Source organism: Phacochoerus africanus, chromosome 13, assembly GCF_016906955.1.
Source record: "Phacochoerus africanus isolate WHEZ1 chromosome 13, ROS_Pafr_v1, whole genome shotgun sequence".
NCBI lineage: Eukaryota > Metazoa > Chordata > Mammalia > Artiodactyla > Suidae > Phacochoerus > Phacochoerus africanus.
Genome location: NC_062556.1, coordinates 22,145,232 through 22,160,811, shown reverse-complemented (window position 1 = coordinate 22,160,811; position 15,580 = coordinate 22,145,232). Strand labels below are relative to the sequence as shown.

The 15,580-nt window shown below is 42.3% G+C and overlaps 2 protein-coding genes across 5 annotated transcripts in view; one reads left to right on the top strand and one right to left on the bottom strand.

The window, feature by feature from the left end:
- NUFIP1 (nuclear FMR1 interacting protein 1) overlaps window positions 1-10,024 on the bottom strand; it is a 42,810-nt gene extending 32,786 nt beyond the window's left edge. For both annotated transcript variants that reach the window (XM_047755736.1, XM_047755735.1), the window contains exons 1-5: window positions 9,547-10,024; window positions 6,909-6,991; window positions 5,407-5,505; window positions 4,570-4,632; window positions 3,706-3,782 (exon numbers count right to left, since the gene is read on the bottom strand). In XM_047755736.1, coding sequence (XP_047611692.1) covers window positions 3,706-3,782; window positions 4,570-4,632; window positions 5,407-5,505; window positions 6,909-6,991; window positions 9,547-9,955 — 731 coding nt within the window. In that variant the 5' untranslated portion in view covers window positions 9,956-10,024. The remainder of the gene's footprint in view (window positions 1-3,705; window positions 3,783-4,569; window positions 4,633-5,406; window positions 5,506-6,908; window positions 6,992-9,546) is intronic.
- A 30-nt stretch (window positions 10,025-10,054) lies between these two features.
- GPALPP1 (GPALPP motifs containing 1) overlaps window positions 10,055-15,580 on the top strand; it is a 35,924-nt gene continuing 30,398 nt past the window's right edge. For 2 of the 3 annotated variants that reach the window (XM_047755738.1, XM_047755737.1), the window contains exon 1: window positions 10,056-10,247. In XM_047755738.1, the coding sequence (XP_047611694.1) occupies window positions 10,160-10,247 (88 nt within the window). In that variant the 5' untranslated portion in view covers window positions 10,056-10,159. Of the gene's footprint in view, window positions 10,248-15,580 lie in introns of all 3 variants that reach the window. The other variant, XM_047755739.1, reaches the window with a different exon arrangement.

Below are 15,580 nucleotides of genomic sequence, written 5' to 3'. Positions count from 1 at the left end.
GACAGGTCACATTCTTAGCGACTTTCTACTTCTCCGGCTCTTGCTCAGTGGGCCTGTTGGTTTGCTCCTTGTTAGGCTTTCTTCTCTTCCCACTCTACCCTCTCTCCATGGGGAATGTCTACTATATTCATGGCTTCATGATTTTAGTATCTATCTCCAGCCAGTCTGGTCTGAGTCTCACTGCTACATGACATCTTCGATTAGATGTCTCAGAATCTCTCGGACCCAACGATGGCCCAAATCAACACCTCCAAACCCAGTCCCTTCCAGGGCTGCCTTTCACAGGGGAGCTCATACCAAGAGCTTAGACGTAGCCTCAAAACCTCTTTTCTCCTCAGCCTAACGATTATCCAATCACCCAACAGTGCCTAATTTTATCTCCCAAAAAGTTCTATATCCACCTAGCTCTCTCTGCCTCACAGCTGACATCTTTCAAAGGCTTCTATCACCCCTTACCTCTACTCAAGTTCCTACACTCACGCCAATCTGTCTGAGCACAATGGCTGTCTGCCCTTATTTCTTCCTAATTAGGTCTAAGTTCAGCTCAATCATCCTTTGCCAAGAACACCCCACTCCTCCAGATTAGATGAGACCCTTCCTCTTATATGCAGAGAAAGGAGGCTAGAGTGGAAGACTGCAGGAGAATAAAACAGCTACAGACACAGAAAAGAATCATGGAAGTTGGCTACCATTAATTTAATAGTGGCTCCAATTTTCCCAGAGCTTTATATAATGATTTAATTTAGACCAACCCCTAGAGATAAAAGAACCCAACTGGCAAATCAGGAATTCATTTCAGACCTTTGCTACTGCCTTAAGTGAACTCAAAACTTGGGAGAGTCAACACTTAGTTAACTTCCTTTATAATCATTGCTGACTAGTAACCACTGTCATTCTCAAGAGAATTAAACACACACAACAGGGACCAGCACCACTGAGCCGCAACAACTTCCAACTGACCCAAAGTCAGGGAAGCCTTAGCAGTCAGTCAGGCCACTTCCATCCCATCTAGCAGGATATAATCTTTAATACCATCACGATCAGCTCTTCAAAAACATAAGCAGCAAGAAGTCAAGCTAACTCTTATTTGATTATTCCTCCGTGCAAAATAATAAGAAAAAGACACAACCAACAGATAAAAAAACAAATAAGCACAACAAAGAGAAAACAAAAAAGCCAGAGTGAGGGGAAGTCATAAGGAAAAAAAACTATACCTGTAAAGCAGCCACATAGAGGAGGCAAGGAGCTTTATATGCAGTGCTTTGAATTCTTCACCTACGTCAAATCATGTCATCATCCCAACTCTTTTTTTTTTTTTCCTTATTTCTTGGGCCGCTTCCGCGGCACATGGAGATTCCCAGGCTAGGGGTCTAATCAGAGCCGTAGCCACAGCTTACACCAGAGCCACAGCAACGCGAGATCCGATCCGCGTCTGCAACCTACACCACAGCTCACGGCAACGCCGGATCTTTAACCCACTGAGCAAGGGCAGGGACCGAACCCGCAACCTCATGGTTCCTAGTCGGATTCGTTAACCACTGCGCCACGACAGGAACTCCCCAACTCTTTTGACTTCTAAGTCTGACCATGCAATTGGCTAAGGCTCCTTATCCACCTTATCTATCTGTAACGCCAAGACTGGTTTTTCCCATACTGCACCATTTAATGGTAATTCAGTCAACAAATGTTTATTCTCCACATACTAAATCCCAGGCATTGTGCAAAGTGCAGCAGAATCAAAGAGGTCTAAGACTTGGGCCCCCTATAATACAAGGCAACAAATGTTATTGTGTTTGTATTAATAAGCTATACATTCTCAAAGGAAGTAGCCAAAAACGTTTTAAGGTAGGCTGGTCCATAGGTTAGCAGCCACCACATATACTTATGCCCGGGTATAAGTCAACCATGTTCCCAAAATACTTCGTTCAGCTGACATCTTCTTATCAAGACTTTCTCAATGAAGGAAGTAAGGCACAGATTTGCATTACGGTACAAGTTCCTTATCTTGTCACAGACTGGCACTCTGGCACTGAGACAGAGGAAATGAAGACTAAGGTGACATTTAAGACAGGTCTTACAAGATAATAAGATTCTGCCAGGAGATAAAGAGGAAAAGGCATTCCAGTATACCCTACTCCTGGTGGCTTAGATTCTTACAGTTGTTAGTCAGAGAAGCTCTTGAAATTCTGTTAAATCCCTAGTCCATGCTGACTGGCTGGACCCAGGTTTACGTGCTTAAGAATTAAATTCCTCTGATTGTCCTTCACCCTCATCTAACTCTGCACAGAGTACTAATAACTGATATTTATATACACATGTACAGAATTCTATTTGTTCTCAGTTGGTTTTAAATCTTTATGTTTATGCTGGTTTTCCTCAGAATTACCTCTAATGCTTTAAAGGGCAAAAACTATTTCACGTAACACTATACTATTTGGCAGAGCACTGCATATACAAACAAGGAGTGGATTTAAATGGAAAACTGTAACTACGCTGAATGAAGTACAAGTTTAATCTGCTGGTCAAAAGTATTAAGCATCTTTCTTGACCTTTGAGAATAACTCTTTTTATCTCAGGCTTGCCTCATTTTTTAATTCCAGAAAAAGAGCTACTGACTTAAAAGTGCAGCTGACCATCCTAATAGTGTGACTTGGTCTTCTGCTTCCGGGTGAGTATCCCGGTCCCTTCTGAGAAGGCAATAAATTAGTGTTCTTGTGGGATTTTTCATTGATAGATTTTAGCTAGTTACCTACTAAGCTTTCTCCCATAGTAAGTATAAGGCTACAGGTCACATGGTTAGGCTCATTATTTCTTCACCTTTAACTACAAGAAAACATTTCTGGTCTTTTTACGGTTAAGGACAGGCACGCGTGTATCTTGTCACTAACGTACTCCCTCAACATAGCATATTGCAATCATTCAACAACTTTTTTAAAGTAATCAAAACAGTAAGCATAGCAAAGTATTACATAATTATAACACTTATAAATATATATGTAAAATATATATATATATATATATATATATATATATGTTCTTTAAGACAGCACCCAGCTCAGCATTCAACATCTCACAGAGGTGGCACGTAGTAGCTCCATCACAGCAGTTATTTACAGAGAGTTTCTATTAGGTCTACAGTTTACAGTCCTATTCCCTAGTACCAACATTATAAGGCAATGGAGTCAAAATTGAAATAGTAAAAATTGTGTGTTTATCATACATCAAGTCCACAGTATTCCCAAAGTCACTATATATACCAGGGAGTTCCCGTTGTGGCTCAGTGGAAATGAACCCAACTAGTACCATGAAGACACAGGTTCAATACCTGGCCCTGCTTAGTTGGTTAAGGATCCGGCATTGCCGTGAGCTGTGGTATAGGTTGCAGCTGCGGCTCAGATCCGATATTGCTGTGGCTGTGGTGCAGGCTGGTGGCTACAGCTCTGATTCTACCCCTAGCCTGGGAACTTCCATATGCCACAAGTGCAGCCCTAAAAAAAATACAAAAAAAAGTCATTATATACCAATTCTGAAGAACAACAAAATTGATGAGACTGCTCGTTTTCAAGTGAATATTTGCAATGTTATAAAAGACCAAATTTCTTTTTTCAAATTATTCATTAGGGTGAGAACGGTCATTATTTTGAAGTACTCAGCCTTGCCAGAGAAAAAGAAAGTTGTTGCACTAGTTCTGAACTCCTTACTCACTTCCTTCTTTCTTCCCTCCATCGTGCAATCTCCTCTGGAGTGTCTAATTTGATTTTCTTCACACCAGGAGCATGCATCTAAGGGGAAAATGCCTGCTGAATATCAAGAAGCATATTGTACAATTTTGACTAAATCTCAAGTATTATGGGGGATAACAGACACTTGGCATTAAATTTACTAGCAGAGACAATTGTTTTGGCTATGCCCACAGCATGTGGAAGTTCCCAGGCCAGGGATCAAACCCGAGCCACAGCAGTAACCCAAGCTACAGCAGTAACAATGCCAAATCCTTAACCTACTGTGCTACCAGGGAACTCCTGCAGACAATTTTAAAACAAAGCAAGCAGGTTTTATCTACCCTTACTATGACTTTTCCTTTAAAAGGAAAAAGAATAATTTCACATGTATTTAGGTCAGTCTATTGATAAGAAAAAAAGAAGTAACATAATTCTGGTCACAAAGAAAATAAGTCACTCATTTCTCAATTGATATTAAATACCCAAATGAATGACCTACCAACCAAAGTTGAGGGAGTTAGCTACAGAAACAGGGAATACACAAAACAATTTGAAGCAGCATGGTGTAGTAAAACAAGCACCAAATCTGGAGTCAAGAAGCCCAAGTGCAAGAATCAGTTGTGAAGCCCTAGGCAAATCATTTTATAAATCTGCTAAACAGGGCCAAGATTTATCTACTTTACACAGTAGTTTCTGAGGTTAAAAGTGAATAACATATCTAGAAATGCCTTACAAAATACAAAGTACTCTGTGAATATCACTTATTTTCGACCATGGAGATAACAGATCCATGCAATAAGAACAGCATGTATCAAAAACCAAAAATCAAAACCACATAAGAACTTACATTTCTCCAGTGGAACTGAACAATCTTCTCATGTGCACTAAAAGAGCAATCTACTTCAGGGCACTGTAAGAATTTTAAAAAGACTATTCAATATCTCCACATTAAATTTACCATACTACTACAGGTACAAACATATTCTTGTCATATTACATAGTAAACTATCTATGTGGTGTTATCATTGCATACTTATGTCAACAGCAAAACAAAACTCACTTCAAAACAGAGTTGCATTTAAAAAGGAACGATATTCTCAAAGTCTACAGTACAGTAATACATATCATTTGCTCCTCCACTTAATGAACACATGGCATCAGCAATATCATAAAAAAGTTCTTAATTCCTAAAGTTGAGGGACACTCATAAACTGAAAGAGGACCCTTCCAAACTAAAAATTCGCTTTTTAACTTTTTTACTTCTCAAATATTCTGGTTTAAGAAAAAAAAGTATAAGTACTTGTTAAGACCCATCCTTAGGGAGTGCAAAGCCATGGCAAAATTACACAGTGTGGTTAAATGGTCAAGGGCAGCCTTAAAAGTGAAAGAACCCATAAGGTGTATAAAGCAACTGCAGAGGAAGCCCAGCCCTCTTACAAAGCAGAGGAGGCACAACATACAAAGAGCTGCCAGACCTCCTTTCTCCTTTGGTGCCATCTTACCTCTTCCTGAAGCAGTGGGCCCCCCAACCCTAAAATTGCAAATCCCAAGGTCACCATACCAATTTGTCAAGTCAGTAAACAATTCTATGAAAACTATAAACTTTAAAGGAAAAAAAGCCTAGAATTTCTACCAAGTATACCCATTTTGCTAAATAAATTTCAGGACAACCAGGAAAACCTACTTTTGTATGTTCAGACATATGTTTATCATACTTTTCTTGATTTTTAAAACCACGATCACAGGTATCACAAAAATAGTGAAAAACTGGTTCCTTCCTTTTCTGCAAACAAAAACGAAGAGGCATTAGTTTTTTGGTGAGAAATCTTTAATCAACAATTAACTATCCTACTAGTAGTACATAGTGATTTTTCACATAACCCTTACAAGTGGGAAAAGCTCCTGAATATACTTATAATGATGGGATGATTGTTTCTTTTATTTTTAACAAATACATTAGGAAAATCCAGGCATGATAAAAATTTTAAAATCTGAGTGGAGCAAATAATATCAACAGTGAGTAGATTTCAAATTGGTAATCTAATTAAGACTTAGTAGGTATATGTCAAAATGATTTAAAAAAGAATATTCAGAAAACAGCATTTCTTCTTTGAGAAAGAACAAGTATATCACATATTTTTAAAATAAGTACAGAAGGGGGAGTTCCCGTCGTGGCACAGTGGTTAACGAATCCGACTAGGAACCATGAGGTTGCGGGTTCAGTCCCTGCCCTTGCTCAGTGGGTTAACGATCCGGCGTTGCCGTGAGCTGTGGTGTAGGTTGCAGACGCGGCTCGGATCCCGCGTTGCTGTGGCTCTGGCGTAGGCCGGTGGCTACAGCTCCGATTCAACCCCTGGCCTGGGAACCTCCATATGCCGAGGGAGCGGCCCTAGATATGGCAAAAAGACAAAAAAAAAAAACACTAAAAAAAAAATAAGTACAGAAGGGGAAAAGAATCATTTAGGTAAATATTAATTATTTTTTATTCCTAATTTGCTCTTTTTATATTGAAATATAAAACAAAATATTTTTGTAATATATTACAAAAATATATCACAAGAAACCATATAGGAAATGGTCTCCAATTGTTTAATGTTGAGATTATGTTAATAAATATATTACACTTTCACGATATGAGCTACGTAGTTTTCATGCCAAAGTGAAGGGCACTAATTTCACATTGTAGACCTTACTCAACTTATTATAAACTAATGACATTATTTATACACTTTTAAAGTTGACCAGATTGTAAGATACATCAGAATAAAGGAAGCCTATTTTAAGACTTGGTTGACGAACATAACCAAGAGTTATTTCTCATTTAAAACAAAACAAAACAAAACTTAATCCAATAGTAGTATATATACAAAATACTATGTATGATTTATATATTTTTAACATAAACTTTAATAACTTTTACATTTATCTACAATCACAATTCCCAATTATATTTACTCCTGATACTACATTGAAATGAATTCAATGTTTTCTTTTTCTACGATTTCTCCATTTATTTCTGAGAAAAGGTTTTGCTTTACTTATCGATAAGATCCTTAAAGATGCTTTTACAGCAAGGTTCTGTTGTCAATAGCAGATGCAAAACACTGAGAGAGTTATGTAAGAAACACAAGATATGAAAACCAAATAGGGACTTAAGTGTCACATTCAGAAACATCTTAAAAATACCCTTTTTTTCTGTTTTCTCCTGGGAGAGAAGTTGGAGTCATTGACTTTTGCATCGTGTTTTCGTGGAAAATAAGAAGGTTTAACTGAAAAACAAAGAGAGATTCATAAATGTTTGCAACTACACAATTATTTAAAAGTCTGCTATAGGATGTCGTAGATACTTGAGTAAAAAGTGGTAAACTACCCCTTCACAAAGAACTTTAAATAAATCAACAAAGATTAAGAGTAGTTTATCAAATAAATATTTTTATTTATTTTTTGTTTGTTTGTCTTTTCATCTTTTCTTCTTTTTGAGGGCCGCACCAGCGGCACATGGAGGTTCCCAGGCTAGGGGTCGCACTGGAGCTATAGCCGCCAGCCTACGCCAAAGCTCATGACAACGCCAGATCCTTAACCCACTGAGCAAGGCCAGGGATTGAACCCGAAACCTCATGGTTAGCTGGGTTCGTTAACCACTGCGCCATGACAGGAACTCCCAATATTTTTCAAATTAAAACATATTGGTAGGATTACACATCCACAGACGCTTTAGGAGTCTAAGTAAAGGAATAGACAAGTCTAACCTGGTAAAATCCCTTTTAGCTATTTCAAACATTATAAATTTAAACCATAAAATCCCTAATATAGATCTTTCAGCATCAATTTTACACCAGGAAAATGGAATCTTGTGAAATACATTTCCTCGCAGTTTTTGTTCCTTTTTTATTGCCATGATCCAACTTTGAAACCTTGACCTTTCACTCAGATCACTGTGACAGCTTCCCACACTGTCCTTCTGGTCTTAACCTTCCCTTCCAACGGGCTCTACACATTGACACCACAAAAATAATCCTCAAATCATCACAACCTTGCTCAAAATTCCGGAAGTAAGGCGTTCCTGTCGCGGCTCTGTGGTTAACAAATCTAACTAGCATCCATGAGGACACAGGTTCCATCCCTGGCCTTGCTCAGTGTGTTAAGGAACCGGTGTTGCTGTGAGCTGTGGGATAGGGTGCAGATGCAGCTCGGATCCTGCATTGTTGTGGCTGTGGTGTAGACCAGCAGCTGCAGCTACATTCGATTCTTAGCCTGGGAACCTCCATATGCTGCAGGTGCAGCCCTGAAAAGACAAAAAAAATCCTGGGAGCAAACGGCTTCAGAGTCCCTCGATGAGACTCCACTTTACTTGCTCACCCTACTCTTCCCTCCTGAATATTAAACATCTCCCATTACACATCTTCCAAAAGTTTTCCCCAACTTCCTCCATACTCTGAAATCTCCTTTTATTTGCTTCTATCACCAGCCACACTGAGTTGTGATTTACATTTATTAACCCATCTCACTTCACTTGGGAGTCTTAGGCACATTCATATCTCCAGCATTTGGCACACAGTAAACACTGATTTGGATTCAATTTAATGTGAAGTGAATGGATCTATGTGAACAATCTCATGGCTTTAAGTATGATCTACATGTTGATGTCACCCCAATTTACAGCTCTAGACTTGACCCTCCCCTGAAAGTACAAATAGCTAACAGTCAGTTCAGTATCTCTTCTTGACACAAATCATATTCCAAAGTCAAGCCCTGTTTCCTTTTCAAATCTACTCCATCCACATCCTTCCACCTGTTTGGCAAAAACCTTTAAGTTATTCTTGTCTCCTCTTTACATCAGTCACATCCCACATCCATTGCTTCGGCAAATCAAGTTGGCCCTTGCTACCTTCAAAATACAGCTAGGGATTCCCTGGTGGCTCAGCAGGTTAAGGATCAGGCATTATCACTACTGTAGCAGGGGTATAATCCCCGGCCTAGAACTTCCATATGCCACCAGCATAGTCAAAGAAAAAAAAAAAAAATACACACACACACACACACACACACACACACACACACACACTACTTCTCATCATCTCTCGAGCTCTGCCGTGGTCCAAGTCCCCAGTGTCTCTCACCTGGTTAACTGCAGTAACTCTAACTCAACTTCTTTTCAGTCGATTCCAACAGGTAGCCATATAAATCCTTTTAAAACATAACTCAAATCACACCATTCCCCTACACTCAGTATATCACAACAGTAAAAGTCAAAGTACCATGATCTACAAGGCTCTCTTCCCCCACACAGCTCTACCCCAGGCTCAGTCCTCTCTAGCCACACTGGCTACCATTCTGACTGATAGGCTCCTGCCTGAAGGTCTTTGCATTTGCGGGTCCCTCTGCCTGTACCCCTATCCGCCAGACATATGCATTCCTCCAATCCCTCACTTCCCTGACACCGACTGACACTGACATTTAAAACTGCATTGCCTGTCGCTCTTTTTTGTTTTCTCTCTCCATAGCACTCACCACCTTCTAACACACTGTTTGTTTTGTTTATTGTCTGTCTTCCTACAACAGATGTTAAACTCCTTAAAGGATTTTGGTATGTTTTGTTCACTGCTATAGTACCGCTTCCTGGTTCATAGTTGGAACTCGATAAATAGTTGCTAAACTGAAGGAACAGGCGGGGAAAAGACAACTGTGGAACAAATCGTGAGACATTAATGACCAGACTCCAAGAGTGCAAGGCAGTACCAAAAGGGGAGAGAGGAACGAGGGTCAGATAGGAGAGAGAAGACAGGGAGGATAAAGGTAAGGGGTACGGAGAGGAGAAACGTACCTGGAGTGTTGTGGGAGTTCTGATACTGAGGAAAAATACCAGGAGACTGCGTCCAGTACCATGAAGTCGAAGCCTGGTAATTCCAGTAGGGCTGGCCATCGAATTGAGGCTGAGACTCAAGGGCGGACTGGGCGTGGAAGGGGGGCTGCGCCCCAGGAAGAATCTGAGCGTCGAAAGGGGTAGGCGCCTCAGGAAGAGCCTGGGCCTCCGCCGGGGGCTGCGCCTCCGAGGAAGGCTTGGATTCTGCTGCGGGAAGCGAGGAAGGGGGTGGGGGAGGCGGCAGCATCGCCCAGTACATCCAGTTTTCCGAGGCCGAGGCTTGGTCGCTCAGAGGCCCCAACGTGGGAGTCAGCTCTGGAGCTGGAAACCACCCGGTGGGAGTCACAAAACCACTTGCCGGTTCAGCCATGCCACCCGCCAGGTAGGGAACCCAGCGTGGAGTAAAGCCTTAGGCACCACTTCCGTTAGATAAGGCTCAGCCAATCACAGGCTGAAGCGTCATTGGTCGGCGCCGGAAAAAGCTTCTCTCCTTTACGGCGAATCGCAGGCTCCGGGTGTGAGATTGACTTGACATAGACACTCTTAGTGTGAGGGACCGGGGCCGCCACCGCGGATGGCGAGAGATCTGATTGGGCCGGCGCTACCGCCCGGCTTCAAGGCCAGCGGTTCAGCGGAGGACGAGGAGCGGGACCTCAGCCCGGGTAAGCGGCGGCGTGTCCCCTGCCCGCCAGGCCCGACCCCGGCTCTGGGAGTACAAGTCCGAGGCCTGGGAGCCTGAGGGAGAAGTGGCGAGTGGGCGAGGCCCGACCCGAGCTAACTTTCCTTCCCAGGCTGTGGCGGTGGCGAGGCGGCCGTGGGGCCGCAGAAACGAGCTTTGGTCCGGTTATCATCATGGTGATGATGTGTCCTAATTTAGCGCTTAAAGGGCTGGACACTGTACTGAAGGGTCGATACATATTAAGTCATTTAGTCCTCTTGGTTACTGTATAAGGTAAAGATTATTATTACACGATGCAATTGAGGACACTAAGGCCCAGGCTGTTGCCCAGACCTCACAACTAGTAAGTAGTGGAGCCCGGATTAGAATGAAGCCCATGCTTCTGACCTCTCATCTTGCCTCCTGACGTACAACTAATGCCTTTGGCTCTTGCAGAAGATGCTTTGCTCTCTAAACCCGGACCTGCTTTCCTAGCCTTTCATCCTGTCATTGCATCTAACACACAGAGGCCAGCGCTCAAACCAACGCGAGTTTCTGCGCAGTTCTTCAATTCTCTTGGCTCCCTGGAGCCTTGCCCTGCACTTCTTGACATACCTGACAAACTCCTACCCCATCCTTCAAGGTCTAACTTCAGTATCACCTCAGTGAAGTGTTTCCAAACTCTTCTCGCATTGTCACCCCCTCTTTACCCAGGGGGTTTATTCCTGCTTAATTACATCACATATTTAACATACTGTTTTTTCATAACTTGCCGACATATCTGTCTCCACCGTTGTACTCGGTTTTCTAGCCTTAAGGACTAATAGGCACCCCCATATTTGTCAAATAAATGCTTCTGACTCCTCCATGATGAGTATCTGTCCTTTCATGTTCTAATTGGTAGGCTGGGACTAGCTAAAGTTGGAAAAAAGTAAAGCTGAAAGAATAACCTTCCCATTCCTGAATCTATTTGCATTCTTTGACTACCTAGAAACCATGTTTCCACCTAGAGGTTTCTTTCCAGGTCTCATTTCTGCTATAGCCATTAAAAAGTCAAGCCTTTATTTTAGCAAGGAAGGTTCCATTCAACTAAGGTTGAAGGAAAGTGAGGTTAACCCAATGTTTTAGTCAGGTTCCTACACTTATGTTGGTTTTGGTTCACTGTATTCCCTGATTTTATTTTATTATTTATTTATTTTTTTGGTCTTTTTGCCTTTTCTAGGGCAGCTCCCAAGGCATATGAAGGTTCCCAGGCTAGCTGTTGCCACCGGCCTAGGCCAGAGCCACAGCAATGCCAGATCCGAGCCGCGTCTGCGACCTACACCACAGCTCCTGGCAATGCCGGATCCTTAACCCACTGAGTGAGGCCAGGAATCAAATCCGCAACCTCATGGTTCCTAGTCAGATTCATTAACCACTGCGCCACGACGGGAACTCCGTATTCCCTGATTTTTAAACTAAGGCAGGATTTGCAGGTAAGCAACCACCATGTGCCAGATAGCTACTTCTGTTATGATTTCCTTCTATCATTCTACCAGCCTTTACTTCAGGTACTCTTTTCTGTCTACTCCTTCCCATTTGTTTCTTTTGTGTGGTCATTCTCACCCTTACTGTCAGCAGTTAACATTGTGTCTCTATTCCCCGCTACCTTGACTCTCCAACCTGCTTGGCACACAAATGGACCTTGGTAGATATTTGCCAGGTGACCTCGGTTCTTCATCAAGCACATAGCATGCCCTTTTTTTTTTTTTTTGGCCGCACTCATGGAATGTGGAAGTTCCTGAGCATGAGATCAAACCCACACTACAGCAGTGACAATGCTGACTCCTTAACTGCTAGGCCACTAGGGAACTCCACCATGTCATTGTTAGCATATAATTCCCCAAACCAGAAACCATTCCCTTCAGAACTTCCTAGATGGCTGATCCTAAAAGAGTTGCCAAAAAATCTTGAAATACCATTTTTCAATCTCATTCTTCTTCTTCTTCTTTTTTTTTTTTTTTTCTTTTTGCCATTTCTTGCCCGAGGCATATGGAGGTTCCCAGGCTAGGGGTCCAATCGGAGCTGTAGCCACTGGCCCAGGCCAGAGCCACAGCAACGCAGGATCCGAGCCACGTCTGCGACCTACACCACAGCTCACGGCAACGCTGGATCGTTAACCCACCGAGCAAGGGCAGGGACCGAACCCGCAACCTCATGGTTCCTAGTCGGATTCGTTAACCACTGCGCCATGACGGGAACTCCTCATTATTCTTCTATCTGGACTTTTGAGAAGTTTATTAGTACCATTATCCTTGAAATTCACTATGTCACGTCATAGAAGTTCCCCTGGTGCATCTTCCATTCTACCTGTCTCCCCATTCCTCTTTCAACCAAAGGATAACCACTGTCCTGACTTAAACCATCATAGATGAGTTTTGCAGACTTTTGTGCTTTATGTAGATGGAAAAATAAAGTATGAACTCTTTTGTAACTGGCTTCCTATTTCAGCACTTGGAGAGTCATCATGTTGATGAATTATTGTTGGTGTTATTATAGACTGTTTACTAGTACCATCTGGTAGTCTGTTGTATGAATGTCCTGCAGTTTATTTGTCCATTTTGCTGCTGAGGAACGTCTGAGTACTTTACCCTTTTTTGGCAGTTAAAGTGTTGCTGTGTATTCCAGGACATGACTTTTGGTGAGCACATGTTGCATTTCTTTTAGAATCGTTGGGTCATTGGATATGCACATAATCAGCTTTCGTAGACACATGCCAAACATTTCCCGTAGTACCACCAGTTCACACTTCCACCAGCATGTATGAGAATTCCTGTTTTTCCATGCTCTCACTCAGAAATACGTAAGGGTTTTTTTTCTGTCTTTTTGATTCGGTGGTTTGTAGCCGTATCCAGTAGTAGTTTTAACGTGCATTTCCCTGGTGATGAAGGCAGTTGACTATCTTTTCATATGTTTTTGGCCATTTGGATGTGTGTCATATCCAAGTCTTTTGCTCCTTTTTCCATTGAGTTGCCTGTCTTTTCTTTCTGGTTGGTAAAATTCTTTATGTAGTCTATATAGAAGTCATTTTCCAGATATGTGTGTTATAGATCTCGTCACTTCTGTGGGATCGTAAAGTATTTGTCTTTTTTGTGACTGGCTTATTTCGCTTAGCATAATGTCCTCAGGTTTGTCTGCATTGTGACCTGTGTCTGAATTTCCTCAGGTCGGGTTTCTTGAATCTCATCTGATAACTGCCCTGTGATCCTCAGACTCCACTACCCAGGAAAGAGATCACTAACACACATGACCCGAGTTCAGAGGAGAGTCTGCGGTGACAAGTCTGAGATCTGTCAGCACACAAGTCCAAGATGGGCCAATGACTTTATTCAAATACTCTGGAAAGTAGACTCCTGGGAAATGTCCCCTGAGATCATAATAAAAACGCTGGGCTGCAGATGTTGCTCTGTGGAAGCTGAGTGGAGCAGTGACTCTTTTGACTCTGACTCCCTTCTTATGTGCAGCGACCTTCACGCCATTCATCTCGGCCACATTTGCTGTCTCACACTGGACCCCTCTCTGTCTCTAAAAACTTGAATTCATCTCCTCCTCCTCAGCCAGAATCCCTTATTCATCCATCTTTCTTCCTCAGTTACTCTCATTTTTTAAAAATTTTTCTTTTTGTTTTGAGCTTCCTCAAGCCATGAGGTCTCTACCTCTGTCTGTTTTGGCCTCCTTTCTTTCATTACTTCTGTCCCTGCTCAACATAGGCTCCATGGTCCATCCATTCATTGTTTCTCTTGCCAGTGTTTCCAGCTGTCTCCTCACATTGGGTTTTTGGTTGAACCCATCCAGCAAAAGTCCATCCCTGGATCTACCCGGACATCCACCCCTGCTGAGCCCACATCCAAGCTTCTAGCTGCTGCCGGAAGCAAGCTCACACCTCCACAGGCTAACGCTGCTAAAACTACAGTCTCCTCCCAGCTCTGCCCAGCCATCCTTGGACACTTCCCCACACAGCTCTCCACCCCCATGATCAACCATGGCTTATTAAAACCTTTTCTTTCTTCCGTAGACTCTCTGTCTACTTGCCACCTTAAGAGAACTTGCTCACTTCTCTAGCCCTGTGCCAGAAAACCTTCCTGAATCTCCGCCCAGCTCTTTGACTATAAGGGAAGAACCTCCTTCCATGGCTAATCCTTCCATTTTCACTCAGAAGCCCTTCCCTTACTTGCCCCCGGGGCTCCTTGTCCTTAGCATTTAACCAGAACATCCAAATTGTTCTCATCTTCAGGAAGACTGCTGCCATCCCCCCGCAGCTCTCCTCTTTTCTCTCAGATCAGCCCTGGATCCTCCCCATTTTTTCCTTAAACTGCATTCTGGCTTCTGTTCTTGCCAAGCCTCTGAGCCTGCTCTCACCAATTTCGCTGTAGAAATAAACAAAGACCAGTTGTCCCCCAGCACCTTTTGGCTAAATACAAGGCACCCTTTTCAGTCCTGACCCTGCTCGACCTCGCAGTAACATTTCCCCCTGGAGATCCCGCCTTCTGTCCTCTCTTGGTTCCAGCCACTTCTGAACACATTTCTAGATGTGCTGCGCCCTTGGGCTTTCAGTTCTTTGGAGATGTTTTTCCCTCCGCCTGAACCACTCTTCCTCCTCCACACACCGCCTGTGCCCAGCTGACTCAGTCTCATCTTTCAGCCCCAGCCCAACCTTCACTTTTTCTAGGAAACTTTCTCCAACATCCCTGCCTACTCCCATCAGAAGACAGTGGGATGCTCCTTTCTATTTATATTTCCATTTAACAAGATCAGCAAGCTTTTCCTGGACCAGAGAGTAAATATTTTAGACTCTGTCAGTCAACAGGCCCAACCAAGTTCATTATGAAAGTACATATGCAAGAGAGAAAAATTTCTACAAATTTTTATTGTTGAATTTCAAAACATAATATAATAGAGTACAACTTTTTTATACTATACCTCTGCTAAGGAGGATACTGGAATTACTTTTAGGGAAGTAACATTTTGTTGAACTGGGCTCAGAGTTAGCGTTTTCTCTTATAATCAATTGCTGGTCTTTAATGAGATTTGATGTTCTCTATACTGAGTACATCTCTTTGTATGCATGATTCTGTGTGACAGATGTTATACAGGAAATATGATGGAATATATAAGGCATAATCTCTATTCTCATGGAAGTTATAACCTATTTGTAAAATTACTATTACAGTGGGAGAATGCCCAAAATAATTTTTTGAGACATTTTATATGGTTCTGAAGAATGATACCTATGAAAAAGTGAAGCCAGGCATATCCTCAACTTTATTAGAAAGTCTGGGGGAATCCCCCTTGCGGCGC